Source organism: Bos indicus, chromosome 21 (assembly GCF_029378745.1).
Source record: "Bos indicus isolate NIAB-ARS_2022 breed Sahiwal x Tharparkar chromosome 21, NIAB-ARS_B.indTharparkar_mat_pri_1.0, whole genome shotgun sequence".
NCBI classification, from domain to species: Eukaryota; Metazoa; Chordata; class Mammalia; order Artiodactyla; family Bovidae; genus Bos; species Bos indicus.
In genome coordinates, this window is record NC_091780.1 from 60,358,346 (window position 1) to 60,386,075 (window position 27,730).

At 51.2% G+C, this 27,730-nt stretch overlaps 1 protein-coding gene across 4 annotated transcripts in view; it reads right to left on the minus strand.

Annotated features, from left to right (window-relative positions):
* SYNE3 (spectrin repeat containing nuclear envelope family member 3) overlaps positions 1 to 27,730 on the minus strand; it is a 112,497-nt gene that overhangs the window by 41,721 nt on the left and 43,046 nt on the right. For 3 of the 4 annotated variants that reach the window (XM_070775645.1, XM_019983747.2, XM_070775646.1), the window contains exons 2-7: positions 23,356 to 23,513; positions 17,623 to 17,795; positions 16,045 to 16,354; positions 7,333 to 7,494; positions 4,816 to 5,163; positions 1,849 to 1,985 (exon numbers count right to left, since the gene is read on the minus strand). In XM_070775645.1, coding sequence (XP_070631746.1) covers positions 1,849 to 1,985; positions 4,816 to 5,163; positions 7,333 to 7,494; positions 16,045 to 16,354; positions 17,623 to 17,795; positions 23,356 to 23,499 — 1,274 coding nt within the window. In that variant the 5' untranslated portion in view covers positions 23,500 to 23,513. Of the gene's footprint in view, positions 1 to 1,848; positions 1,986 to 4,815; positions 5,164 to 7,332; positions 7,495 to 10,518; positions 11,658 to 16,044; positions 16,355 to 17,622; positions 17,796 to 23,355; positions 23,514 to 27,730 lie in introns of those variants that run through there. The other variant, XM_070775647.1, reaches the window with a different exon arrangement.

Below are 27,730 nucleotides of genomic sequence, written 5' to 3' on the forward strand. Positions count from 1 at the left end.
TCTGACTCTGTGCGACCCCAGAGACGGCAGCCCACCAGGCTCCTCCGTCCCTGGGACTCTCCAGGCAAGAACACTGGAGTGGGTTGCCATTTCCTTCTCCAATGCATGAAAGTGAAAAGCAAAAGGGAACACTAGGCCCAAATAATTCCTACAGATAATTTTTCAAATATAATGCCCATGGTGTAGCACAGGGAACTATATTCAATAACTTATAATAGTCTACGACGAAAAGAATCTGAAAAAGAATAGATATATATGTATAACTGAATCACTCTGCTGTACACCTGAAACTAACAAAATACTATAAACCAACTACACGTGCCATGCCTTGCTAAGCCGCTCAGTCGTGTCTGACTCTTTGCAACCCTATGGACTGTACTGCGCCAGGCTCTTCTATCCATGGAGTCTCCAGGCAAGAAAACTGAAGTGGGTTGCGGAACCCTCCTCCAGGGGATCTTTCTGACCCAGGGATCGAACCTGTATCTCCTGCATTGCAGGTGGATTCTTTCCCACTAGCACCACCTGGAAAGCCCATATGTATATCCATAGGTATATGTATATTATGTATATCCATATGTATATGTATATTATGTATATCCATATGTATACGTATATTATGTATATCCATATGTATATGTATATTATGTATATCCATATGTATATGTATATTATGTATATCCATATGTATATGTATATTATGTGTATCCATATGTATATGTATATTATGTATATCCATAGGTATATATATATTATGTATATACATATGTATATATAGAATATCTAGCACCCAGTCATAGATAACCAGCACCTGCCACCTCAGCAAGAGCAGCAAAGGAGACCTCAGCCACCCTGTCCCACTGCCCACTAGCACCCTGGGGGGAACCAGGTCCCAGCTCTGGATGTATAGAAGGGTGGCCTGTTAACACTGTGGGGTGAGAGACACCCAGCAAGGGGGGAGCTCCCTGAGTTCCTTCTCGAGGAACCTCCTGTATCAGACAAGGGAATGAGAGATGCTACAGAGATGGGGGTGCTTTCCAGGGGGCTCAGTGGTAAAAAAAAAAAAAAAAAAACACAAAAAAACCTCACCTGCCAACACAGGAGATGCAAGTTCGATCCCTGGGTGGGGGATGATCCCCTGCAGAAGGAAGTGGCAACCTACCTCAGTATTCCTGTCTGAGAAATCCCATGGACAGAGGAGCCTGGCGGGCTATAGTCCATGAGGTCACAAAGAATCGGACACAACTGAGTGACTAAAACAACAGCAACAGAGATGGGAACCATTGGGCTGTGTTCCAAACCCCTCTGAGCCTCACATAGTAAAAAACAGGCACTGATTCCAAATTTACACTGTGCCCAGTTCTACACAGGGTGGATATGTGATCTGCTGGTCTTTGCTGAGCTAAGAGCCTTGATCCCCGTCTGTGCCCAAGCCCATGGGCTGACGGGAGGTAGAAACTGGCCTGAAGTCAGGCCCAGGTGCTTCCATCAGTACCGCCAGCAGGTGGCGGCACGATGCTGGCCTAGAGGAACGCCCTCCCCTTGGACCATTACATAGGAGACCCGTCTCTGGTGCAAAGTTGCATAAGGAGACTGAATGGAAATGAGTGAAAAGGCCACTTAGCACAGGAAAAAGCGAAGTTCAGGTCTCTTTCTGGAAGCAGAATGCAAAATATTACGGAAAGGGGTTAGTGCCTGAGCTCAGGGAGACCCTATAACAGCCAGTCATTGAGAGGAGCAAGAATTATTGGTTATCAGGTAGCGAGAGGGCACAAGTCCGCTGCAGCTGGTGCCAGATGGGCAGAGGCCCCTGAGCGTGGGGTCCAGGCCCGCCCTCAGCCCGCCCGGTACCTCTGGTACTCCTGGACGGCAGCGACCACGCTGTCCGAGAGTGGCTTCGGGTCCTGGAGGGAGACGATGAGCTCCTTCAGCTGGGCCTGCAGCCGGTCTACCCGCGGCTCCTCCGTGGCCAGTGCCTCCCGGGTTGCCTGCAGCAACAGATGACACCGAGGGGCAGGGGGGTGAGGTTCTGAGACAGCAGGGGGCTGAACGTGGGCCGTGGGGGTGGGCCAGCCTGGGGGAACACGGTCGTCCAGGGCAGTGACGGGGGCCCCGAGAGCTCAGCCCCTGCGCCCTCTGTTCCCACTCTGTGACCCCCAAATAACGTTGACTTCTGATGAGCTGGTTTTTCTCTTTCTCATCACCTACCTCAACACGTGGCCATGGACTGGCACCGAATCACACAGATAACTAACACCTAGGGAGCCGGGACAATGTGCTCAGTGCCCTGGAGTCCCCTTCACTCAAGTCTTGCTGTGATCCTGGAGGGTAGTCCTCTGTGTCTCCACTTTATACGCAAGGAAACTCTGGCTAAGAGTTTTCTCACAGTTGCAGAGCTGGGAAACGGTGGACCTGATGTCGGAGCTGCCCCCCCGACACTTCCCACCTGCACTGAGGGAGACAGTGATCTAAAGATGCTTTGTGGGACTTCCCTGGCGGTCCAGTAGCTAAGATTCCACACTCCCAAAGCAGGGGGGCGTGGCTTCAATCCTGGTCAGGGAGCTAGATCCCATATGCTGAAATTAAGATAGAGAAAGGTTCTGCATGCTGCAATGAAGACTCAAGATCCTGCCTGCCACAACTACAAATAATTAAAAAAAAATAAAAGGTGATTTGCGGATGCAGTTACTGTTGTCAGCAAGTCAACAGGATATTTCCACCCGGCAACCCCGAACCATGCCCCTCAACCGTTTGAGTGCATGCAGGCTAAGCTGCTTCAGTCATGTACAACTCTTTGCGACCCTATAGACTGCAGCCCGCCAGGCTCCCCTGTCCGTGAGATTCTCCAGGCAAGAATACTGGAGTGGTTGTCATTTTCTCCTTCAGGGGATCTTCCTGACCCAGGGATTGAACCCAAATCTCTATGTCTCTCCAGCACTGGCAGACAGGTTCTTTACCACTTAGCGCTGCCCGGGAAGCCCTGATCACATTTAGATGCTGCCTTTTCCTGCTGTCCCAGGAAGTGATGAGTTCCACCTTGACCTTGACTCTTGCAGGGTCCACACTCAGCAGGAGGCAGGGTGGGGAAGTGGAAAGCGAATGGGCTCTGGCAGGACACCGGCTGGCCTGAGAACCCACTTCCCGGCTGCCATGGTAACAGGGAGCCACACCATTTGTCAGGCGCTGAGTACAGAGCAGGAGTGCTTCTTACAACATAAGCACTGCTTAAGTAGAAAAGTCCTCTACTAAGTCCTGAAATTCTCTTTCACTGATTTCCAGTTAGTCATATCTTGGTCATAACTGACACCTGAATCGGGAGGGACAGACAACGCCTGTGGGAATGTGTTCAGCCTCCTGCTTTGGGAAAGGCCTCCTGAATCATAGCTGGGCACAGGTCTCCCCTGGTGGTTCAGCTGGTAAAGAATCCACCTGCAATGTGGGAGACCTGGGATCGATCCCTGGGTTGGGAAGATCCTTTGGAGAAGGGAACAGCTACCCACTCCAATATTCTGGCCTGGAGAATTCCATGGACAGAGGAGCCTGGCAGGCTATAGTCCATGAGGTCACAGTCAGACACGAATGAGTGACTTTCATAGGCTGGTGACTGTCAGGACAGGGGAGTGTTGCTGAGGCTCTCCAGAACTTACTCTCCCCCCAACCTGCCGAGTTTGCACCCTTTGACCTTGTCCCTCACCTAGAGCTCCTAGTAAAAGCCATACACTCCCTGAGTGCTGATTCTCTGCTGTTCTGAGCACTTTTTGTCTTCACGCATTCATGAGGAATGTGAGAGGCAGGTCCTGTTATCATCACCAACACGTCACGTTTAACTGAGATTAAAGCAATTTTCCCAAAGTCAGAGCCTTGGCAAGGAGAGGAGCTGAGATTTGAACCCAGGTAGTCTGATCCACAAGTCCTCGCCCTTCACCGCTGCACCACACCACCCCTGCCCTGTGCCGAGGAGGACAATCCCACAGAGGATGGAATTCCCACCATGGCACCAAGTTGACCCTCGAGGTGAATCTGGTCTCCTGCAAGGCTGACTGGCGCTACGGTGTGTGTGTGTACCTTGTTTCTATCTACACACAAATATTTCTGCGCATGAGCAACATTAGAAGGGAGAGAAAAAAACAGAACAGTGTGGAGTGGAGGTAAGGCCCGAGGGCTTTTCTTTTAGGTATTTCTCCTAACGGAACTGACGAGCTAGCCTGCTGATGTAATAAGGAAAGAAAGGAGTGGTGGCAATCCTTACTTGAAAAATTTCTGTCCTCAAGCCAAACCTCTCACGAGTGTGCACGAGGGTGGGTGTGCACAGGGGGAGGGTGCTCTGATTGGATGCCGTGTTTGGGTTGGAACCCACTCCACCCTCCCCAGGACAGGCATCGTCTGCTCGGCCTCTTCAGAAATCCTGCTGTGTCCGTACCTCATCTTCCCTACACTGAGAGCCTTCCCTTGATGTCATAGTCCCTGCTCTGTGCTCAGAAAGTGTCCCCCCCATATCCCACTATTAGGGATGGAAATGGCAAACTTGGAGTCAATACACCTCTTATTTACCCACCAATTTACTATGTCATCTTGGGGGTGTTGAGAGGGAAAAAAAAAATATCTCTAGGTCTCAGTTTCCTCATCTGGAAAATGGGTACAAGCACTCAACTTGCCTACTATACTCGGAACTTAGATGATCCAAAATCAAGAAAACCAGAGCAAGTGTGCTTGAGACGTAGCATGATCTTTCCACTACATGGAGGAGCTCCAAGTGGGGATGCCTTGAGGCACACACAGCACCTGGATCGCCCCGTGGTGTCGCCAAACTCTGCTTACCAAGTAGAGTCTCCAGCGGGCCACCAGCTCATCCTCGGTCGCAGCCTTGGCCGTGGTCCCCAGGCCCTCCTCCGCCAGCCTCTGAAGGTCCTTCCTGAACTCTGTCAGCTCGGCCTCCAGCTGCCCCCTCTGCTGCTCGCAGGCTCCCTTGGACTTGACCAGGTCCCGCAACCTTCCCTGCTCCTCCTCCCAGAGCCCACGCAGCTTCTCCAGGACGTCCCGCATCTCCTCCAGGTCTCTGGTGATCTTCTCTGCACCCAGAGGAGAGGTGTTCTGGGTGACCCCCACGGCCTGCTCCTCCAGCCTCTTCAGGGACTCCTCACCCTTAGGAAAATCATTGGCAATGCCCTAGAGCGGGGAGAGGATGAGGAAAAAACATGAGGGGAAAAGGAAACATTTGCCGCGTTTCCCAAGCCCCTGGGAACATCATGCCAAGTGCTAATTCCTACTGCTGGGCTGGGGCCTGGGCACCTTTCCAAGGGGTGGACTGCCTGCCTGTATAACATGAAGGATGTAATTCCCTTCCCATGTCATTTACAAGCTATTTGATTAAGTCAAAGGGAAAGTCTCTGTTGGGTACTTCTCTGTTTTCAACACTCTCTGACATTTGTTAATCTTCCTTTCTATTTTATTTTAAATTTTTACGTATTAATTTTTGACTACACCATGCAGGATGCAGGATCTTCATTCACTGAACAGGGATGGAACCCATGCCTCCTGCATTGGGAGTGTGGAATCTTTAACCAACGGACCTGCTGTGAAGTCCCTAATCTTCATTTTTAACAAAGACAGAGGCAGCCTCAGGCTTGGAGCCTTCAGCTGGCAAAAGTACAGACCTAAATAGAACCTAATGACCCCATCTGGCGTCATTACATGTATTTGTATAGTTATCTACTAATTATGAATGAGAACTGGTATTTCATTCATAACAATGATATAACCTCTCATTCAAAATAAATGTTCATCAACTTTTAACTTTAAAAATATAAACACTTTTATAAAACTTCCTAAATAAACACTTTTAAGTCTGGTTTACTTGAAAATACCTTCAAAATCTTTTTTTCACCTTTTATTGAAGTGTAATTTACATGGAGTAAAATACAGGCAGTCTCTGAGTTAAAATGGTTCGACTTAACGATTTTTTGACTTTACGATGGCATGAGAGTAATATGCATTCAGCAGAAATCTCACTTTGAATTTTGATCCTTTCCCACACTAGTGATAAGTAGCATGATGCTCTTTCATGATGCTGGGCAGTGGCAATGAGTGTAAACCAATCTTTTTCACTTTCACTATAGCATTCAATAAATTACTTGAGATATTCAACACGATCATAAAACAGGCTTCATGTTAGAAGGGTTTGGGTGAATGGCAATGTTCTAAGCACACTTAAGGTAGGCTGGGCTAAGCTATGGTGCTTCGTAGGCAAGGTATACTAAATGCATTTTCAGCTTACAATATTTTCAACTAATGATGGGCTCGTTCAAACACAGCCACGCTGTAAGCTGAGGAAATCTATGCAGCTCCTGAGTGTTACTGTTCAAAGAGTTTTGAGAAATACACATGCCCTTGAAGTTCACTTTGTTATCAAAATACAGAGCACGTCTAACATGCCAGAAGATTCTAGAACTTCATCTATTTGAAATCATAGAGTAAGTTAATTTTTGAAACTGGCTTCTTTCACTCAGTATACTGTTTTTAGATTCTTCTATGTTGGCCTGTATAACAGCACTTTATTCCTTTTTACTGACAAATACGCCTTTGTACGTGCTTCCCGGGTGGCAGAGTGGTAAAGAACCTGTCTGCCATTGCAGGAGACATGTGAGACGTGGGTTTGATGACTAGGTTGGGAAGATCCCCTGAAGTAGGAAATGGCAACCCACTCCAGTATTCTTGCCTGGAGAAAACCAAATAAACGGTACAGATGCTGTAGAACTGTGGCAAAAATTATAAAGTGGTCCTGGCATTATAGAAGAGAATCTCCCCACTCACTTTACAGTGGGCGTCAGAGCACATTTGAGGTCATGGAAGTCAGGGAGGCCAGAGTGGACGCAGCTTCTCCCCACTGCAATTTCCATGCCTACGCCAGGGTTTCTTATGCTCACATACTGACATGTGAGGTCAGATAACGCTTTGCTGCCGGGGGCTGTCCGGTGCATTGCAGGGTGTTTAGCAACATCTTTGGCCTCCATCCACCAGATGCCAGGGGCACTCCTGCCCCCAGCTGTGACAGCCAAAGACATCTCCATGGCCAGATGTCCCCATGTGAGACCATGCTGTCGCGGTCTTGGTGTCTAAACATCCTGCTGGCTCAGAGATTTCCATAAAGCAGCTGAAGCCCCAGACACATTCTATACCAGATCCCATGCTTATCCTCATTCCGGGCCTGTATGTGGGGATGGTTGTATCTCCTGGGCTCCCCTCCCTCCCGGCCCCATCCTAGTAAATAAACCCTAACAGAGACCCACCAGCCCTGAGCATCCCTCCCTCCTCCAGCAGAGACTCGCGCGGGGTTACCTGCAGCGCCAAGAGACGGTCCTGGGTGCTCAGCCGGCACTTCCGCCCCATGCAGCCATCCACCCGCTCCACCACCGCCTTCAGCCACAACTGGAACTCGTCCACGCTCGCCTGGAAACACTCATGCTCACGGGTCACCTGCTCCAGAAAGTCCACTCTGTCCTGTGGGAGGGGAGAAGCGGGTCACCAGGGTCCCCAGCCCAGGCTGTCCTTGGCCTCCCAGGCCTGACTCTGTGTGTGTGTGTGTGTGTGTGTGTGTGTGTGTGTGTAGGGAGCATGTGATGCAACCGACCCTCAACCCCTTCACTGGACACAAAGATCCCAGACACTCTTCTCTGCCTTATTAGCTAACAGCCAAGACACTCTTGGCTTTGCAGAGCACAGCATGTCAACGTTGGGTCTGTCAACCACACAGCTGGGTCTTTTCCCTGCCACGTCCTCGGAATGCAGCCGTGGCAACAATTACATGCAAAGCCCCTGATGCTAGGAATGATTGACAGCAAGAGGAGAGGGGGGTGACAGGAGATGAGACCCCTGATGCTAGGAATGATTGACAGCAAGAGGAGAGGGGGGTGACAGGAGATGAGACCCCTGATGCTAGGAATGATTGACAGCAAGAGGAGAGGGGGGTGACAGAAGATGAGACCCCTGATGCTAGGAATGATTGACAGCAAGAGGAGAAGGGGGGTGACAGGAGATGAGATGGTTGGATGGCATCTCCGACACAAGGGACATGAATCTGAGCAAATTCTGGGAGACAGTGAAGGACAGGGAAGCCTGGCGGGCTGCAGTCCATGGGTCACAGAGTCGGACACGACTGAGCAACTGAACAGCAACAACTACATATCACTACCACCCGAGCACTTCCCAAGGCACCGGCGCTGCCCTAAGACCTCTGTGTACATGATCACTACTGCAAGCTTCAGACTCCAAAATCACTGCGCAGGCCCAGACGGTGGCAGACTCTTTCTCTCTGGGAGATGGTAGATACCCCGGGGTTTGCCTGCCACATGATTTCTGTTGCAACTTCTCAACCATTTATGTGCTAGTTACTTTGTCGGACACAAGAAACCACAGGCAAGTCCATAAAGAAGGGTTGTATTCCAGTCAAATGAATAATGAACACTAAAGTTTGAACTTTCTACCATTTTCACAATTTATGAAATATTCTGTTTTACTTTATAAAAACTCTTTTTGGTTCACAGATCATAAAAATATCAGGCATTAGGCTGGCTTGAGCCCACGTGCCATAGTTTGCTGACCTCAGCTCTCAGCCATGGGGCCAGGCCGAGTTCAGGAAGGTCCTGACCTTCTATGATGCTAAGTCAACAATTCTCAACTGGGAAGGGTAGATAGACACGTGGATTTGAATAACCTCCCTGGCTATCTGTATGTGCCTTCACCTCCCGTGGAGAAGCTCCTCACCAAATCTAGAAATACTGATTCATTTAAACCATTTTTAAAAATATGTTTTATTAAGATAGTCTCTAGCTATTTAAGCATGGCTATGTGTATGCTCAGTCATACATGATTCTTTGCAGCCCCATGGACTGTAGCCCATCAGGCTCCTCTGCCCATGGAATTTTTCCAGGCAAGAATGTTGGAGTGGGTAGCCAATTCCTACTCCAGGGGCTCTTCCTGACTCAGGGATGGAACCCATCTTGCATCTCCTGTGTTGGTAGGCGAGTTCCTTACCACTAGCACCGCCTGGGAAGGCCCATTTAAACCTTTGCAACTACCATAGCAAGTGAGAAATAATCTCCCCATTTCAGGGATGGGGAAATCAAGGTACAAGACCAAGTCTTTCAGTAAAGAGCTGAAAATTCTCTTATGGGAGTGAGGCTCAGAACTTCAACATTAGCGCTTGGTGGATGGGAAACGTGGGGCTGCTCGAATTCCGAAAGTGGACCGAGGCACGGTGACTGGCTCTTTCAGGTCTCCCTCGCTGGCTCCTCCTCCTCCCGGGGTTATGTGCATCCACCAGCATCCTTCCCAGCTTCCTCCCTCCACGGGAAGATTCATTTATAAAACAAAGTGGGTCAAGAATACTAAGCAGAGAATAAAGGCTGGGCCCCTGGTTGACGCTGACGGTGATAAATGTACCGAAGCCAACTGTCCAAGAAAAGTGCCGGCTGGTGGCTTTGCGTGTGTGAAGGACGAGGTGCTGGCGCTCGGGGAAATCCAGAGTAAACAAAAGCCTCTGTGATGGTGAGCAGGCGCTCAGAGAGGAACGCGGCCGAGTAGGGCAGGCATCCAGCCGCGCTCCATGCCAGGCAGAACAAGATCACAGAACACAATTCAGCTGCGGCCCGGCAGGCCACGTCGGAGGAATGTGCCTGACAAATGAGAGAGCACTCCACCTCCTCTCATTAGACCCAACAATTAACCCATCTGTGTGGGCAGAGTCGTCAGGAATGTCAAAACCCAACCAATTAACAAGGGCAGCGTGCAATCACGCCTCTGCAAAGAGCTGCAGGAAGGGCCCTGATTCCTGGCCGAGATGCCAAACAGGGCCCCTGCCCCGGGAGGCAGGGAGGAGGCGGATGCTACTATTTGCCTGGCCCTCCGAAAACAGAATCACTGGATTGAAAACCACTGGCAAAGTAAACAAGAAGGCCCCGCCTCCTGGCAACCAGCCTGCTCTGTCCGTTCCTGACTTTCAGTTGCTCTCGGCTGACTGTGCCATTGCTCATCCCCGGGCTCAGCCCTTTGTCTTGGTCAAGAATCCACCCCATGCCACAGGGTGGTCTCAAAGGCCCCAGTCCAGAGTGGCCCCTACCATGCTTCTGTGGTCCTGTCCCTACCAACACCAGAGGCCTTGCTAATTAACATATCAGAAGTCAAAACTGGATTTTTAGAGGCAAAGATAATGGCCTGTTAACTAGCAGAAGAAATGATGGAAAGAACTCCTTGGTGAAAGCTGAGATGTTAATAGGACTTCCCTGGTGGTCCAGTGGTTAAGGATCTGTCTGCCAATGCAGGGGACACGGGTTTGATCACTGGTCTGGGAAGATTCCAGAAATGCAGTGGGGCAACTAAGCCCATGTGCCACAACTACTGAAGCCTGTGTGCCCTAGAGCCCATGCTTGGCAACGGGAGAAGCCCACACACCGAGAGAAAGCCCATGAGCAGCAATGAAGACCCAGGGCGGCCAGAAGTAAATAAATAAATAAAAGTAATACATACGGTATTTCCGATGGACTGAGATGCAGCTTCCCCAAATTCACCTGTTGAAGCCCTAACCCTCAAAGTGATGATATCTGGAGGTAGGGCCTTTGGGAAGTAATCGGGATCAGAGGAAGTCATGAGGGTGGGGTCCTCGCCATGGGATTAGTGCCTCTATAAGAACAGATATCAGAGGGCTTGCAGACACCTCCCTCTCCACTTTGTGAGGACACGGCGAGAAGGCAGATGTCCGCAAGTCAAGAAGAGACTCCTCAGTGGGAACCGAATCTGCTGACACCTTGAGTTTCAGCCTCCCAGTCTCCAGAACTGTGAGAAAGAGATTCCTGCTTTTAAAGCTGCTCTGTCTATGCTGTACTTTTCTGTCTGGCCCAAGCAGGCTAAGACACTATCCCAGGGACCCTGCCCACCCTGAGAATAGGCCTGGACCTCTAGGGATCCCTGCACGGCTCTCGTCACTGGGGTAGGAGGATTTCAGTTGCCTCCTCAGGGTGGCTTTCTCATCTGCCTTTAACATAAGGTGAGGCCTTCATCAAATGTGCAGAGAGCAGGTGACTAGGAGGCATCCGGGTCACCAAGAACCTCAGGGCTACTGGACATGCAACGTCCCCCACCCTGCATAGGATGGAGCCAGAGTGTTCTCCTTTTGTCTGGGGCTGAAGGCCCGGTATGGGGTATGCCTGGGAGGCTGATGTCAGGGGATGTGGGAAGGCTACTCCCTATTTTACTAATGAGGAACCTTGTAAGGGTGTTGCAAAAGTTTGCCCCTCTCTGTAGCTTCTGTCTTCTGAAGGTCACGGCGCCATCCAGAATCCAATGGATACTATGGTTGTTCTCCAGCAAAATGCACATTCACATGACAGCTTGAATATAACCTCAGAGGCTCTGCAGGGGCCGGCTCTGGCTCCTCCCCACCCAGCACCTTTCAACCTTCTGCAGCCTGCTCTGGGACAGACAAGAAACAGCTCCACGTTTGCCATCCCCATCCCAGCCCCCTTCCAAGAGCTACCTGGGCTTCCATGAGTTACAACAGAGCTCCCAAACTTCTGACATCCAGAAAGAGAAAATCAAGCATCTGTGAGCTTCAGCCAACAGCCCCAAAGTCCAAACCAAACTGCTTTCTTTCATGGGGTCCAATCATCCTGCAACACCCCCTCCCACCCCCCAGTTTCCACATTAAGGTCAGAATTCATCAGTTCATCTGGCAACTCCAAGCGCTTCAGCCAAGGCGGCAGCTCCCCCTACGCCACCCCAACCCCATCCTTACAAGGCAGAGCCCCCACACTCCTAGCCCAGGAGGCTGCCAGCTGGGCTCTGCCTTGGGAAAACCCTTGGGGAAAAAACCTGCTCCCTCATCCAGGAACTCAAAACCTCCTGTGTACCACTGCTTCCACTTTCTGAGCCTGACCCACAAGAGTTCCAGCTGCTCCCCTCCACTCTCCTCTGATGGGCACAGGTGCAGCAGCTCATCCAGGACCTGGGGTTCCACCAAAGGAGGAGCCCATGTAGGAAGTCGCCAGGACTTCTAGTTCTTTCTAAGGGCCAGTGGTATCCCACCCTTAAATTATTAAAAAAAATTTTTTTTATTATAGTTGATTTACAACTTTGTGTTCATTTCTGCTCCACAGCAAAGTGATTCAGTTATACAGATATATACATTCGCTTTCATGCTCTTTTCCATTATGGTTTATCACAGGATATTGAATATAGTTCCCTGCGTTATACAGTAGGACCTTGCTGTTTATCTGTGGATTATTTTTTAAGTTAGAAAAAGGGGTCCCAATCACACACACCTTCTCTATTTACTACATAAGAAGACAGAGAGGATCAGTCAGTTCAGTTCAGTCGCTCAGTCGCGTCCGACTCTTTGCGACCCCATGAATCGCAGCACGCCAGGCCTCCCTGTCCATCACCAACTCCGGGAGTTCACTCAGACTCACGTCCATCGAGTCAGTGATGCCATCCAGCCATCTCATCCTCTGTCGTCCCCTTCTCCTCCTGCCCCCAATCCCTCCCAGCATCAGAGTCTTTTCCAATGAGTCAACTCTTCACATGAGGTGGCCAAAGTACTGGAGTTTCAGCTTTAGCGTCATTCCTTCCAAAGAAATCCCAGGGCTGATCTCCTTCAGAATGGACTGGTTGGACCTCCTTGCAGTCCAAGGGACTCTCAAGAGTCTTCTCCAACACCACAGTTCAAAAGCATCAATTCTCCAGCGCTCAGCCTTCTTCACAGTCTAACTCTCACATCCATACATGACCACTGGAAAAACCATAGCCTTGACTAGATGGACTTTTGGTGGCAAAGTAATATCTCTGCTTTTCACTATGCTATCTAGGTTGGTCATAACTTTCCTTCCAAGGAGTAAGCGTCTTTTAATTTCATGGCTGCAATCACCATCTCCAGTGATTTTGGAGCCCCAAAAAATAAAGTCTAACACTGTTTCCACTGTTTCCCCATCTATTTCCCATGGAGTGATGGGATCAGATGCCATGATCTTAGCAAGTGAGGTCAAAGACACGAAGGGACTTAGAAAAGGAAGCGATCGCCAATAAGAGCTGTGCTTTCTTTGATTTTTTTTTTTTTTTTGGGGGGGGGGGATCCGATGGCGGGAGAGTCCCCTGGAGGGACGATGAGAACCTCTGAGGTGATCATTTTTCAGAATTGGTGCTCATGGGTGCCCCAAGTATGTCCCTTCCACACACACGTGTACACACACACGCACACGCACACACACAAAGCCACTTTCCGATTCCTGCATGAGTAGCTCTCTGTTGATTGACACAAGAACCTGTTTCCTGTAAAGTCACAGCAAGGAGGCCATGCGCAGGCATCTTCCTTGCCTGGGCCTGCGGGGCAGACCTGGAGAGAGGATTGCTGTTAGGCTGGCTCTAGGCACTTGGATGCGGTGAGGGAGGGCCAACTGGTAACATTTCCTAGAGACAAGCTCCACCCACCTGCCTGTCCTCCAAGCCTCCAAGCTGCAGGGGCAGGGTTCTCATTCATTGAGTGAATGGCTCCCAGCACCTGCTGTGCGGCAGACACCATTGTTGTGGCTATTTTTTTTATCATAGCTACTGAGAGCAGATGTCATCCTTTATGCTGGGAAAATGTTCTCCAGCCTTCAAAGAGCTCAGATGCACCCTCATTCAGGGTGAGCGGCCCTGGGGCCACACAGCTGGGAAGCAGCAGAGCCTGCCTGGAACCCAGGTCCCTCCCCAAGCATTCAGAGGCTAGCATCCTATTCCTGCTCGCAAATTCCCAGATCTGGGCTTATTATAGAACCATCTCCCATAACTTGAAGGACCCAGGAGACTTCCAGCTCCAGCAACACAGGAGACTAGAAGCCTGAATACCCTTCTACCACAGCCAGAAATGCTGGATAAAATGTAGCAGGTGTGTTTTAAATGCAGAACCACACACACACACCCCCCACATGCCAAGGTAAGCGATTTCCCGTGGACCAGATGGAAAGGTGCTCCAGAAAACAGGTTACTAAACTCACAAGTGTGCTTGACATCTCCTTGGTTGCTCAGGTTGCGGGAAGAGGTAAGACTCTGGGTCCCGGAGGGTGGAGACCACTGCCCAAAGGCAGAACCCTCAGAGGCTCCCCCTCTGTCAAAGGGTGACTAGAGAAAAAACCTTCCCACCAGCACAATCCAGGAAAGAAGCACATGTCTTTCGGCCTGGGCTCTGTCTAAGAAAGCAAAGGAAGAAACATTTACCTTTCAGAGTATGCAGCCAGGAGCCTCTGCACCATTTTTGCTGGGGCTTCAAGTGCAGAGAACCCACTTGATTTAGGGACCCCCAAGACAATTTAGTGACATGAAAACAGAAATCCTGAAGGTAAGTTCCCACAGCACCCTGGCTGGAACAAACACAAGTTCTCTGAGTGCCAGACCCAGCCACGGGGTTCTGCAGATGGGGTTCAAATAGGATGAGCTCAGAGCTCAGAATTACGAAGCCCCCACAGAAACAATCCACCATGTTAGGAGACCAGACAGACAGAAGCATCGGGCTTGAACTTCAGCTACCTGAGCAGCCTGATGACTGTAAAATATGCATGCTTAGAATGCCTACAGATAGCATCCTTATCTGCTGCTGCTGCTGCTGCTGCTAAGTCGCTTCAGTCGTGTCCGACTCTGTGCAACCCCACAGATGGCAGCCCACTAGGCTCCTCTGTCCCTGGGATTCTCCAGGCAAGAACACTGGAGTGGGTTGCCATTTCCTTCTCCAATGCAGGAAAGTGAAAAGTGAAAGTGAAGTCGCTCAGTCGTGCCCGACTCTTAGCGACCCCATGGACTGGAGCCTACCAGGCTCCTCCGTCCATGGGATTTTCCAGGCAAGAGTACTGCAGTGGGGTGCCACTGCCTTCTCCGATCCTTATCTGGGTGGAGTGCAAAGTTTAAAGGAAAAGGGACAATGGAACAAAGAACAGACATAATACAAAACCAAACAGAATTTCTTGAAACAAAATTGAACATAATAACTCAATGAACGGTTTAAACCAAGGCAAGAATGAGGTAAGACCAGTCCAAGTTGGATGCATGAAACAGGGCACTTAAAGCCGGTGCTCTGGGACAACCCTGAGGGATGCGATGGGGAGGGAGGTGGGTGGGGGTTTCCAAATGGGGGACACATGTACACCCATGGCTGATTCATCTCAACATATGGCAAAAACCACTACAATATTGTAAAGTAATTAGTCTCCAATTAAAATGAATAAATTAATTTTTTTAAAAAAAGCATGAGATGAGAGATAGGGACAAAGAGTGAACAGAGGGATTGTGGGAAGAGAAAGAGAGCAAAGAAGAAGGACTAAAGAAAAGAGGAGAGAGGGAGGAAGAGGAGAGGAGAGACAGGCGGAAGTGAAGCTCACCGTCCATCAGTCAGTCAACACCCACATACTAAGTACCCACATGTGTATTAAGCATGAGCAACACTGGCCATCTGGATGGTAGATAATGTGGCAGTGGGCGGATGGATGGTGGAGGGCTGGGTGGATGGGTAGGGGGAAGATTGATGGGGGTGAAGAGACAGGTGACAAGCAGACAGCACGTACGTGGGTGAAGGGCGGACAGTGGGTGGTGGAGAAATGGATGCGTACATGAGTGCGTGAAGAGCACAAGGGTGGGTTGATGAGCAGGTGAATGAACAGACCAGTGGCTGAGTGATTAAGTGGCTGTATAGAGGAATAGGAGATCTGGTTAGGTCAGTGGGAAGGTAGATGGACGAGTTTGTAAACTGATGGGTGAAAAAGAGGGTGGGTAGATGGAAGGTTGGGTAGGTAAGCGGATGCAGTGGTGAGTGGGTAGACAGTGAATGGGAGCTTTGGGAGTTTAGTGGGGAGATAGGTAGTGAGTGGGTAAACATGGATAGGAGGGTAGGGAGATGGATGGATGGGAGGTGGTAGGTTGATAGTAGATGTTGGATAGGTGGAAGGATAGATGTTTAGAGAGCAAATGAGTGGCTGGATGGGTAGATGGGATAAACGGATGGATGGGTGAAGACAGCCCATCACTCTCACCCACCTGGGCTTTGGCCTTCACGGCGTCATACTCAGCCTTCATCCGCTGCTGGGCATCTTCGTCCACGCTGGGGTCCCCGATCCTGTTGAACAGGGAGGCCGCCTCCTCCAGCAGCCGGTCCAGGAGCACCGCCTGGTGGTCCGCGTTGCGCAGCAGCACCTGGGCGTGGCTCAGCTGCCACTGCTTCTCCTTCAGGCTGGACTGCAGCTCCACGGGGGGCGCGAGCGCCACCGTCATCTTCTGAAACCAGCGGTAGAACTCATCCCGGGCCAGCAGGTACTCGCTCCAGTGCAGCCACACCCACTCGATCCGGCTGCGGGCGGAAGCCACGGGCGCCGTGAGCATCCCCCACCTGGCTCAGGGCGGGGAGTCCGTACCACTGCCCCCTCCCCGGTACAGGAGGGTTGTGGGTGGGGGGCACAAGAACACCCTCTCAGGCCTCACCCTAGATCTACTAGACAAGACCCTCCTGTCTGGGAAGCAAGCCCCATGGGGCTGACCACTGGGGTAGCTCAGATTCCAGACCTGTTCTGAGAACCCCCAGCCTGCTGATGCCCTTGGCCACCAGAACCCCAAATCCGAGCCCGAAACTCCCATTAGTGATGCAGTGTCCTCCAGTCACTCTCTCTGGTGTTTGGACTCCGCACATAGCCACCCCGTCTCCTACTACATGGGTGCCCACTAGCTGTCCCAAGAAGGCTGCCATGGGGAGTGTGTGTATATCATCATTTGCAGAGGAAATAGAATCTGTGGGCTCGTCACTGCTCAGTGACAGAGGGCTGGGGGCCTGTGTGTGGCTCCCAGGCACATCACGAACTCTGCCTCACCCGGCCTCTGCACCCGCCTCAGTTTCCCATCTGTAACATGGAGATGGGCTGTTGGTGCAGCCAACATCCAGCCACTTTGGAATTCCAGTGAAAGAGCTTGAAAAGCAGAAAGCACGGAAGTCCTGCCAGTCCACTCGTTCTGATTTTATTAAGATGGAGAGGATGCTGGTAGCTTCTGCCCATCAAAGACCTCCTGCATGCCGAGGGCTGCGCCTGGCTCTTGACATTTGTATCTCCCGCCATCCTCCTAATAACTTTCTTTAAGAAACACTTAATGATATCCATTGTCCAGATGAGACGCATGAGGCTCAGAGAGGTCAAGGAGCTTTCCCGAAGCCACACAGCAAGTAACCAGCAGAGCAAAAAGCAACCTCAGGTCAGAGCCCACCCCCACCAGGCTGCCTGGTACAAAGAGAAAATCTGGACTAAAGTGCTAACAAGGCAACAGGGCTTCTTCCCCCCGGGGCCATTCGGCCCCTTCTGCTGGAGGGCGCACACCAGGCAAGGCTCCTAAGAACTCACTGTGGGCAAAACACGATGGGCTCCCACTGTCTATTATTATCATTAAGCCCGATTATAATTAGAAAGAGGCAGGCAGGCTGGCTGACATCCCAAGAGAGCATCCTGTTCCCAGCCATCCCTGGACCTGAGAGCTGTCGCTCGGGCAGGGAGCCCCAGGCCAGCACAGGGGTGGGCATGGCGGGCCGGCAGCAGGCCTGCAGATGAAGGCCTGGCAGGGCCCCGACCGCCCTACCTGTGACAGTGGACCATGTGGGTGACCGTCTCCTCCCACTGGGCCTTGATGTCTCTCAGCCGAGCCAGGATCTCGGTCTTCTGGTCCTCGTGGCAGCATGCCAAAAGGGCTTCGGCTGCCTGCAGCACCACATCCACCTTCACACGGCCCTCTGGCTCCAGCTGGCATATTTTCTGTTGTGGACACGAAGCCAGTAGTTAGACAACACGACAACAGCCAGAGCCTTGGGAAGATGGTGGCATGATGCAGAAAGAGGCAGGACATGGAGACCAAAGGAGCTGGGGTTCGAATCACAGCCCCTGCCCCTTCTCCCGTGACCTTGGGCAGCCTGCTGAGGGGTCTGGGTGAGAGCGAGCTGTGATGGAGATTAATTAGCACAGAACCGGCCAGAGCTGTCCGATGATAGGAGTTCTTTTCCTTCCAAGGCTGGCCTATTTTCAGCTGTGTAAATCCAGACAAGTGTCACTGTCTCCCTGAACTTGGTTTTCTTGTCTGTAAAGTGGGAGTATAGTCATACTCAGCTCTCAGAATTTTTTTTTCAGACTTCACTGAGAAAATGCACCCAAAGTGCATGTCCCAGGATGCGGGGCCGTGAGAATCTGCCTCTCAGGTCTACTGCCCAGAGCAGGCTTGGCCAGGGCCCCCTGTTGAGACTCCAGAATTATCTCTGACTTTAGAGCTGGCACCAAGGCCTCAGTCCCTCAGCTGCTGCCACCAGTGACCACAAATAGGAACGTGAGGGCAGGCCTGTCCCTAGGGGACCCTGGGCTCCTCGGATGGGCTCAGGATGCCCCACGGTCTTACCAAACTCCCTTAGACTTGCAGGGCAGCCTAAGAAGCTCCTGTCCTCCTGGACTCGGGGTCAGACCTGCACTGGACTGACCTGGTCCCTCCCAGCCTCCCGGGTTCCCGCCTCATTTTCTCTCACAGATGATTCCCTCTTAAACTTCTTGCACATTTAATGTCATCTTGGCCTTGGCTTTTTTGGAGGACTAAGGCTGACACACAACATCTAGCAAATAGTACAACTCTGATCAGCATCAGCTACTGTCATTACTCATTGTTATTATTCCAGCTGTTTGGCAAATAAAGCCTGGCCCCTGTAGTCAAAACACAACTGGACTCCAATTCTACAGCTACCTGTGTGACCTTTGGTAGGGCTGTGAAATGGGGGGAGACAATGGTTACGCTACCCAGGGTTGTGGTAACCTGTATGATAGGAGAGCCATTAGCACATGGCCTGGCCCACACTGGATACTCCATCACTCCCCACAGCTGTTCACTGTTACTGCTACCTTTTACCTGCCTTTTGATTGTATTTGCTGACAGCACAGCCTTTGCCTAAAGCTCCAGCTGTTCCCCAGCCTGTCTCCCTGAGGCTGGCAACTGGATTTCTCAGACTGATGTCCCAGTGGGCTGGCCCATCTGAGCCCTCCCTGTGGGTGGGGTTGGGGAGGGCCTCCTGCCTTGTACCATGCTGCCCCACTGATAGCCGTGAGGCCCCAGGCAGGTCACTCAATCACTCTGAGATGGTGATAACAACACCCTGCTTTGTCCACTTCATAGGGTTATAAAATTACTTTTTAAAAACACTATTAATTAGATCATTGATACTTGAGTATACTTTTATGAACCGTTGAGCAATTATGAGAAGACTCTTGAGAGTCCCTTGGACAGCAAAGAGATGAAACCACTCAATCCTAAAGGAAATCAACCCTGAATGTTCACTGGAAGGACTGATGCTGAAGCTGAAGCTCCAGTCCTTTGGCCACCTGATGCAAAGATCCAACTTATTAGAAAAGAGCCTGATGCTGGGAAAGATTGAAGACAGGAGGAGAAGGGGACCACAGAGGATGAGATGGTTGGATGGCATCACCGACTCGATGGACATGTGTTTGAGCAAGCTCCGGGAGATGGTGGAGGACAGGGAAGCCTGGCGTACTGCAGTCCACGGGATCGTAAAGAGTCAAACAAGACCGAGTGACTGAACTGAATTATGCATATGCATGTGCAAATGGGCAATGATCCCAATCCTTTTTGTTACTTAATATGAGACTTCCCTGATAAACTCAGTTGGTAAAGAATCTGCCTGCGATGTAGGAGACCCCGGTTCAATCCCTGGGTTGGGAAGATCCACTGGAGAAGGGAAAGGCTACCCACTCCAGTGTGCTGGCCTAGAGAATTCCATGGACTGTATAGTCCATGGGGTCGCCAAGAGTTGGACACGACTGAGTGACTTTCACATGAGAATGGTTAATGATGATGATGATAACAATCATGAGAGTATAGAGGGCTTCCCCGCCTACAGGTATTAACAAAGAGTGAGATTAAGCAAGCTCCTTCCAAGGGCTGTGTCTGTGTGCTCTGAGTGGGGTGGGGTTGGGATCTGCAGGGTGAAGAATGGGGAGATTCCTCAAAAGAAGGAAACAGCTTATGTTTGGGGTTTAGGAGCCAGGCGGAGCAGCAGGATTTGCAGGTCCAGAAGGTAATGGGGGCAGCAAACACCCAACAGGGATCCCCAAGTCCCGCTCAGCAGCGAACAGCAAAGGGGAAGACAGAGACACCATAGTGACTGGCGGCTCCAAGGTCACCATGGAATGTTCTGGACTAAGTAAGATCATCACCCAACCCCTGCCCAGAACATTCCACACCACTCGGGAGCAGGGCTCCCACAGGGTGGCGGAGGATGAATATCTTGTCAACCAGGGAGACCTATTTTGATTAGAAATAATAATAATAATTAAGAATCTGATTTTTCTGTGCTGGGGGGCAACTGAGCCCATGGGCCGCAACTACCGAGTCCTGCACACTCTAGACCCGCACACAGTGAGAAGACCAAGCACCGCAGTGAAGTGCTCACCGCATCTAGAGAAAGACCATGTGCAGCAATGAAGGCCCAGCACAGCCAAAAATAAATTAGAAAAAAAAAAAAAGAATCTGACGTTTCTGACACCCAGAGCTGTGGAGACCGGACATCCACTCCTAAGCTGGCAAGATGGGCACCATAGTGATTCCAGTTTTACCAGCGGGGTGCTGGGAACCCGCAGACACTTCTCTGCAGAGAACCATTCTCTGCAGCACTTCATGAGGCCCCCTCTACAGCTGCTGCCCAATTTAAGCTCAGTCAGAACCCAGCTCTGTGAATGAAGAGAACGAGCAGCTTGGGGAAGAAGCGAAGTTCAATCTCTGCTACACCAGAAGGAACCAGCCAAGCCTCGAAAGGCCCCGTGAGGTCAAGGGCCCCTCCCCCAATGTCCAGTGTCCTGAGCATGTGAACTGCCCCAGGCCTCTGGACCTTTGCCCTCCGATTTCTGGCCAGGGAGGTACAGGCTGGACCAGGCGGACGTGGGAGACCTCAAGATTCACTGCCCTTTGCAGGGGGGTTTGCCTGTTGCCTCCTGCCAAAGAGAGTGGAGCTGGTCACAAAGGCTGGCAGCTCACAAGCCCCACCTGGCCTGATGCAGAAACCTCTGGCCCCAAACCAGAATATCAGCCAGAGGCAGGTCTGCTGCGGGCCTGGGGACCAGAGGCTGGGGCTGAGCTGAAACAGCTTTTGAGAAGCAGATTCCACTTCCTTCGCTGCCCAGTGATTCTGCTCTTTGGCTGGTGTGCGGTTCTTCCACAGCCCATCCCCAGCAAGGACGAAGTCCAGGAGAGCTTGCCAAGAGACTCGAGCCAGCTGGGATGGCATCACAGAACTGCAGCCGCAAAGCAATTCTGATTCAAAGGAGCCAGGTGAGGGCAACAGTTAGGTGGGGCTGGGTGGAGGAAAAAGCTCAGTGAGAGGAGAAGCAGGTCAGGAAAGCTGGGGGAATGTAGTGAGGGCTTTCCCTCTATGCAGTCAAGGCCAGACGGGCATTCCCCTGAGTACTAATGCTGAGTACTATGCTGGGTGCTATGCTGAGTACTATGATGGGCACTCTCCTGAGTACTGTGCTGAGTACTATGGTGGGTACTATGCTAAGTTCTATGCCGAGTACTAGGATGGGTACTATACTGAGCAATGTGATGGGTTCTAGAATCCAGGATGAAAACAAACATGACCCAGTGCTTGCAGGCTGTGGTGGGGTCTGTAGACAAGAGCACAGACGACTATAAAAGAGCCATAAAAGACCACAAAAGTGGAGCTCCAAGGAGGGGTGTGGGCAATCCAAGAAGCCTTCATGAGGAGGCAGCACTGTCACCGAGGGGGTCTGAGCCCCGTGGGAGAGCACAGGGTGGGGTGCCCAGGATGCGGCTCCTTCCACCTAGGCTCCTGGCCCAATGTTCAGGGTTTCACCCGATGGAAGTGCTCCTGAGGCTTCCGGGGCCCGTTCACTTGCCCTTGCCAACAGCCCTTCCGTAAGGATCACCTTTGCCTTCACCTAACTAAGCCTGACCCACCACCACGGGGTGATGAGCTGCCCCCAAACCATGCAAGGTGCAAAGGGATAGCGTGCTAAGACAGCAAGTGCCGTGCAGGGCTGTTCACAGACAGGGAGCATCAGGAGCTGGGACTGGGGCTGGGGGAGAGGGTCAGAAGAGACTCGTGGGCAAGGTGGCAGGCGTTTCACTTCACATTGCACACTCAGACCCAAACGAAGGGATTCCAAGCAGAGGCGACAGCACGCACCAAGGCTTGGTGGCAGGGAATCTAGGCTTCCTGCCAACAGGAGAGGATGGGTGCCTGGGAGGTGGGCTGGCAGGGGAAGCCGAGGCTAGAGAATAGGGTCGTGTAGATAGATGGTGGAGGACCTTTGATGTCAGGTGGAGCTGGCTTTTCTCTGGTGGGCAATGGGGAGCCACGGAAGGTTGCAGAGGAGGAGAATAGTATCATGAACCCATGTTAGGGACGTACCTCTTCCATACTTGTGTGGCTGCTAGACTACATGTATACCTGTCCCTGTGAGGCCATAAACCCAAGCATAGCGTGTGCTGCATCCCTTCCACTGGTCCAGGCTCCTACATGGAGATGGCCAGTGATGCTCTGAACTCAGCCCTGGGTTCAAGCCCTGACAAGAGCAATTCCTTTCATTCTGGCCCATCGCTGTGTCTAGGGATCCATTTCATTATTGAAAAGTGGGGACACTACATCACAATCTCGGGGCTTCTGGGAAGCTAAAGGTGAAAGCTGACAGCACAGGCTCGAGCACTTAATAGCAGCTGAATGAACGTCACCGCCCTTCTCCCACTGACCTGGCAGAGGCACCCATTGATAAACGACAATCGGTGATAATGATGTGATAATGATGACAAAGACCGAGACTGACAAGGGAAGGGACTTTGGCTGCCAACTCCTCTCCCCACCAGGCTTGCCCCCTCCCTTCAACCCTGGCCTTCCCAATCTCTGCCTTGTGCCAGGTGGTGGGTAGAGCCGGACTCCAGCCCGAGAAGAGCCAAGGCAGGGACCTCAGGCAGAGGGAAGCAAAGACGGGGTGGGAAGCAGGGCCGGGGCCAGCTAGGGGCAGAGACCACCTGGCTGCATGGGGCCTCCTGGCAGGACGGGCGAGCCAGAGAGTGGCCTCTGGAGCCTTACAATGAAAGCGCGATCCTAGGACCCTCGGCAGGAGCGTGTCAGAAACGTCACGTCCACCTCGTGGCTGAGAACCTGCACTTAAACCTCAGAGACTCCAAGACAGCAGAGTTTGAGAAACACTGGTCTGTCCACTTCTCAGACCAGTGGGTAACCTGAGGCCTGAGACGGAGGGACAAGGCCAAGGCCGCAGGGTTATCGAGGCCACAGCCTCCGCATACCTCAGTCTCCCGCAGCCTGGCCTCCAGCGCCGTGCGGGGCCCCTGGGTGTTGTCATTGATCTGCAGCCGCTCCTGCACAGCCCTCATCCACCGGCGGGCATCCTCCACACTCCTGTCGAAGCCCTCCTGGGGCTGCTGAGTCATGGCACCTGCGGGGGCTGAAGACAGGACAGGTGAGATCAGACAGACAGGTGAGAGTGCTTGGGGGCGGGGTGGGGGGAACAGGGAGGCAGGGGGGAAGGGGGTGCTGTGGAGGGGCCCCGGCTGGCTGATGGGCAGTGGGCAAGGACAAGGGAGGCTGACCCTGGGGGTGGGCCCAGACCCCCAACCCCCAACCCCTTCCTGATGCTCTGATGCTTGACACTGGTGACACAGCCAGAGGCAATTGTGTTTGTCAAAGAGCCACAGGACACGAAATGATCCGAGAAGGAAAAACAGGTCTGGCCTCTCGGGAGGGCCTGGGCAGGGAGAGCAGGCCCAGTGTGTTGGGTTGGCAAAGACTCTGTCCTAGCTTCCCTGCGCCCCTCTGATGCTACCGTGGGACTCAGGAGCCACTCTCTTCTCTTTGGTTTGAAACCCTTTCAAAAGCCGGTCCTAAAACATGCACAGGCTGAGATGTCTGTGACAGATACTGAATCTTGATTGGAATGGATCAAAACCCTCAAACTAAAAAAAAAAACACAATTTTTTGGCATCGGCCAGGCTGACGCCAGCCCCTAAACCTCAGCTGGAATGAGCATCTCAGGCCGGGGACCCCCTGCAAGCCTGGTGTCTTGTTACTTCTACTGCTTCACCAACCTGGGTCCCAGGCAGATACTGGCTAAGCACTTTCACTGACCTACATAACCACCTGGGGTTTCCCCAGGGGGCGCAGTGATAAAGACTCTGCCTGCCAATGCAGGAGACTCAGGAGATGAAGGTTCAATCGCTGGGTCGGGAAGATCCCCTGGAGGAGGGCACGGCAACCCACTCCAGTATGCTTCCCTGGAAAATCCATGGACAGAGGAGCCTGGCAGGCTACAGTCCATGGGGTCACAAAGAGTCAGGCACGACTCAGGCTCAGTTGACTGAGCACAAAACAGCATACACAACCTATACCTGGCAGCCACTGACAACCCACTGACTTTGCCTTTGAGCTGAGACCCATTGCCTTCAGGGACACCCGCCCCTGGGCAGAGGTCTTCCCGGCTAAACCAATCCCTTTGCCATCCTGCCCCCTCCTCTCTTACCTTCTAGCTGTGGATACAAAGTTTCAGATTTTTCTCCTGTAATTTTCTTAAAATCCCATTAAGCCCAGGAAAAACTCTTCTGTGTTTCAGTTCTAGTTGTCTGCTTATGGCAACTATAACCCACTTCGGATTAGTTATTTATATCTGCATCTTAGGTGAAAGGATTGTGTCTAGCTTATCCTCCACTCTTCCACAATGCCTTGCACAGAGTAAAGCCTCCATCAATGTTGAAACAGCCCTGCCTTGGCATAAACTGTCATGCACCCCACACCAACCACAGTATTTGTTAAAATGGCCAGACAAAACTAGGAACAACCCAGATGCCCAGCAACAGGAATAATTAAGGGAAGTATCACATACTTGTACTTCAGAATATTATGCGGCCAACAAAAAGTAAGCTTGAAATGAATTTGTGATGGAGAGTGCTTAGGCTCTAATGATAATATAAAAAAAATGCAACAAAATTTATCTTTAGCAGCCCTGGCTCAAAGGGCTTCCCAGGTGGCACTAGTGGTAAGAAACTCGCCTCCCAATGCAGGAGACACAGGAGATGTGGGTTCAATCCCTGGGTCGGGAAGATCCCCTGGAGGAGGAAATGGCAACCCACTCCAGTATCCTCGCCCGGGTTGTCCCATGGACAGAGGTGCCTGTCGGGCTATAGTCCATTGCAAAGAGTCAGGCACGACCGAGCCCTGGGTCTACAGCTAATAAAAACAAAGGGACTTCCCTGGTGGGCCTTGCTTCCACTGCAGGGAGCGTGGGTTTGATCCCTGGTTTCAGAACTAAAATCCCACATGCTGCACGGCGTGGCTAAAAAAGTAAAAAATAACAACAAACAAAAAGACCAAAACCACAAAAGATTATGCCTAGAAAAGGCTGGTTAAGTCTCATCATTACAAAGCCCATTCCCTGGTGATCCAGTGGTTAGGACACCACGCTTCCACCGCAGGGGGCACGGGATTGATCACTGGTCAGGGAACTAAGATACCCACAGCCTCACAATGCAGCTCAAACAGACAAAAAACAATGTCCACGTGATGAACTGGAGAGAGGGGTGTGGGCAAGTGGCAGAAGCCACATCCCACGTGACCTCAGGCCTCTTTGCTCCCAGCATGCTGTCCGTGGAGGCCATGTGGTTAAGGACCATTGTCTGGTTGGTGGAATCACAGTTGGAAGCTTTTCTGTTTCCTTATTTTTCTTCTCAGGCACTTTGTGAATTTTCCAGAAAGGCAATCATTAAAATGAAAAAAAAAAAAGAAATTCCTTAACATTGGCTGAATTGTTTGTTGTTTCTCAATCATCAGTTGGTTGTTCAACAGGGGTTAACTGGGAATCTGGGCATCCTGCCCCACCCCGGCCCTGCACTGGGAGCTCTGCCATCAGAGGGCAAGATGCACGCTGGACAAGGGGAAGGCAGTGGGGGGCCCAGGGTGGGCTTCCCTCTGGGACCTGGGCTCCCAGAGCTCAGTCTCCCAACCTGTTGTTTCTCCTTCAGAGCTGTTTTGATGTTTTTCTAACAACTTAATACGTTCCCTGCAGCCACCCCCTGCCTCTGAAAGCTTCCTTTGAAAAGCACATTAGAATGTGCAGGCGTTTAAATTGGTTCATTGTGGCTTTAATCTCTTGTCTGATGTGTGACTTGACTGGCTTCCAAAAGCTCAGCTTTTATGTGTTTACAAAGCGATGAATGGGAGGAGCAGAAGCAAGCTCCCAGAGTTTCGGATGACAAGGCACAGGGAAGCTCTAAGCACCACAGGGCACTGTGGTTTTGGAGACTGCTTCTTCCAGTTGGAAATGCCTGGGGCCTGGGAGGCGTGGTGGTTTGGAGACCTGGAAACACGTCGCATAGTACACTAGGGGTCCAGCAGGGTCGGGCAGGGAGCAGAGGGGCCCCAGACCCACGAACCAGTCTCAGAGGCGGGCTTCTAACCTCGGATGGGGGATCACTAATGGTAAGCTTGGTGAAGCTGCAGGCAGAGTTCAAGAGACCAGGGTCTGTTGGCCGGTTCTGCCAAACCACTTCATTCCAGGTCAATGAAACACACAGGAATTAAGCACATGCCCCTAGCTAGGCTTGATGCTACAATCTAGGGAGCAAATAAGTGGGCACCATCCCTGCCCCAGGAAGTTTCCAGAAGAAAAGTTACATTTGAACATGTGTAAGGGCTGCAGCCAGGTTGAGGATTTGAGGCGAGAGGGATGGACTGTTACTGTGCACCCCTTCTCATAATGAAGGCTTTAAACGCTGAGACTAAAAGCTAGAATTACAAGGAAACCAATCATATTAAAATGTAGTCAACAAAATACTGAAAAGCAGGAATTTCCTGGCAGTCCAGTGGTTAGGACTTCACGCTTTCACTGTTGAGGGCCTGGGTTCAATCCCTGGTTGGGGAACTAAGATCCCTCAAGCTGAGTAGTGCAGCCAAAATAATAAAGACATTAAATAAACAGAATTCACAAAGAAAAAATAATTATTATAAAATACTAAAAAAAAAAAAAATACTAAAAATCAAATTCATCACACACACACAATCTTATCAACACACTAAATCACAAGATCTAATAACAATGGGCCTAATAACTACCAGGCTTTTGAAATAGTGATGGGCATAAACTACATTTCGAGATATCTACAATGATCGCAATGCAACATAAAAATATATGTGACAAAGTACAGCCAGGCTATTAGCAGAGTGGGCTTGGTTTTGGCTTGGCCTCCTGTGCAACTGAAGAAACTGCCTCAGTCAGAGGTCAGCAGTAATTCAATCTGTTGCCTTCCATCAGTCCATGGACTTGGGTAAGAATCCTGCTGCAAGCCTTCTCACGGCTGACAGGAAGGACAGCCTATTTCCTTACGGAAATTTAAAAGTTTAAGACTGGACTTCCCTGGTGGCACAGTGGCTAAGAATCTGACTGTCAATGCAGGGGACACGGGTTCAAACCCTGGTCTGGTTAGATTCCACATGCCTCGGAGCATCTAAGCCCGTGAACCACAGCTACTGAAACCCATGTGCCTAGAGCCTGCGAGCTGCAACAAGGGAACCCACCGCCATGAGAAGCCCTCGCATCGCAACGAAGAGTAGCCCCCTCTCGGAGCAACTAGAGAAAGCCCGAGCAAAGCAACGAAGACCCAGAGTGGCCAAAAA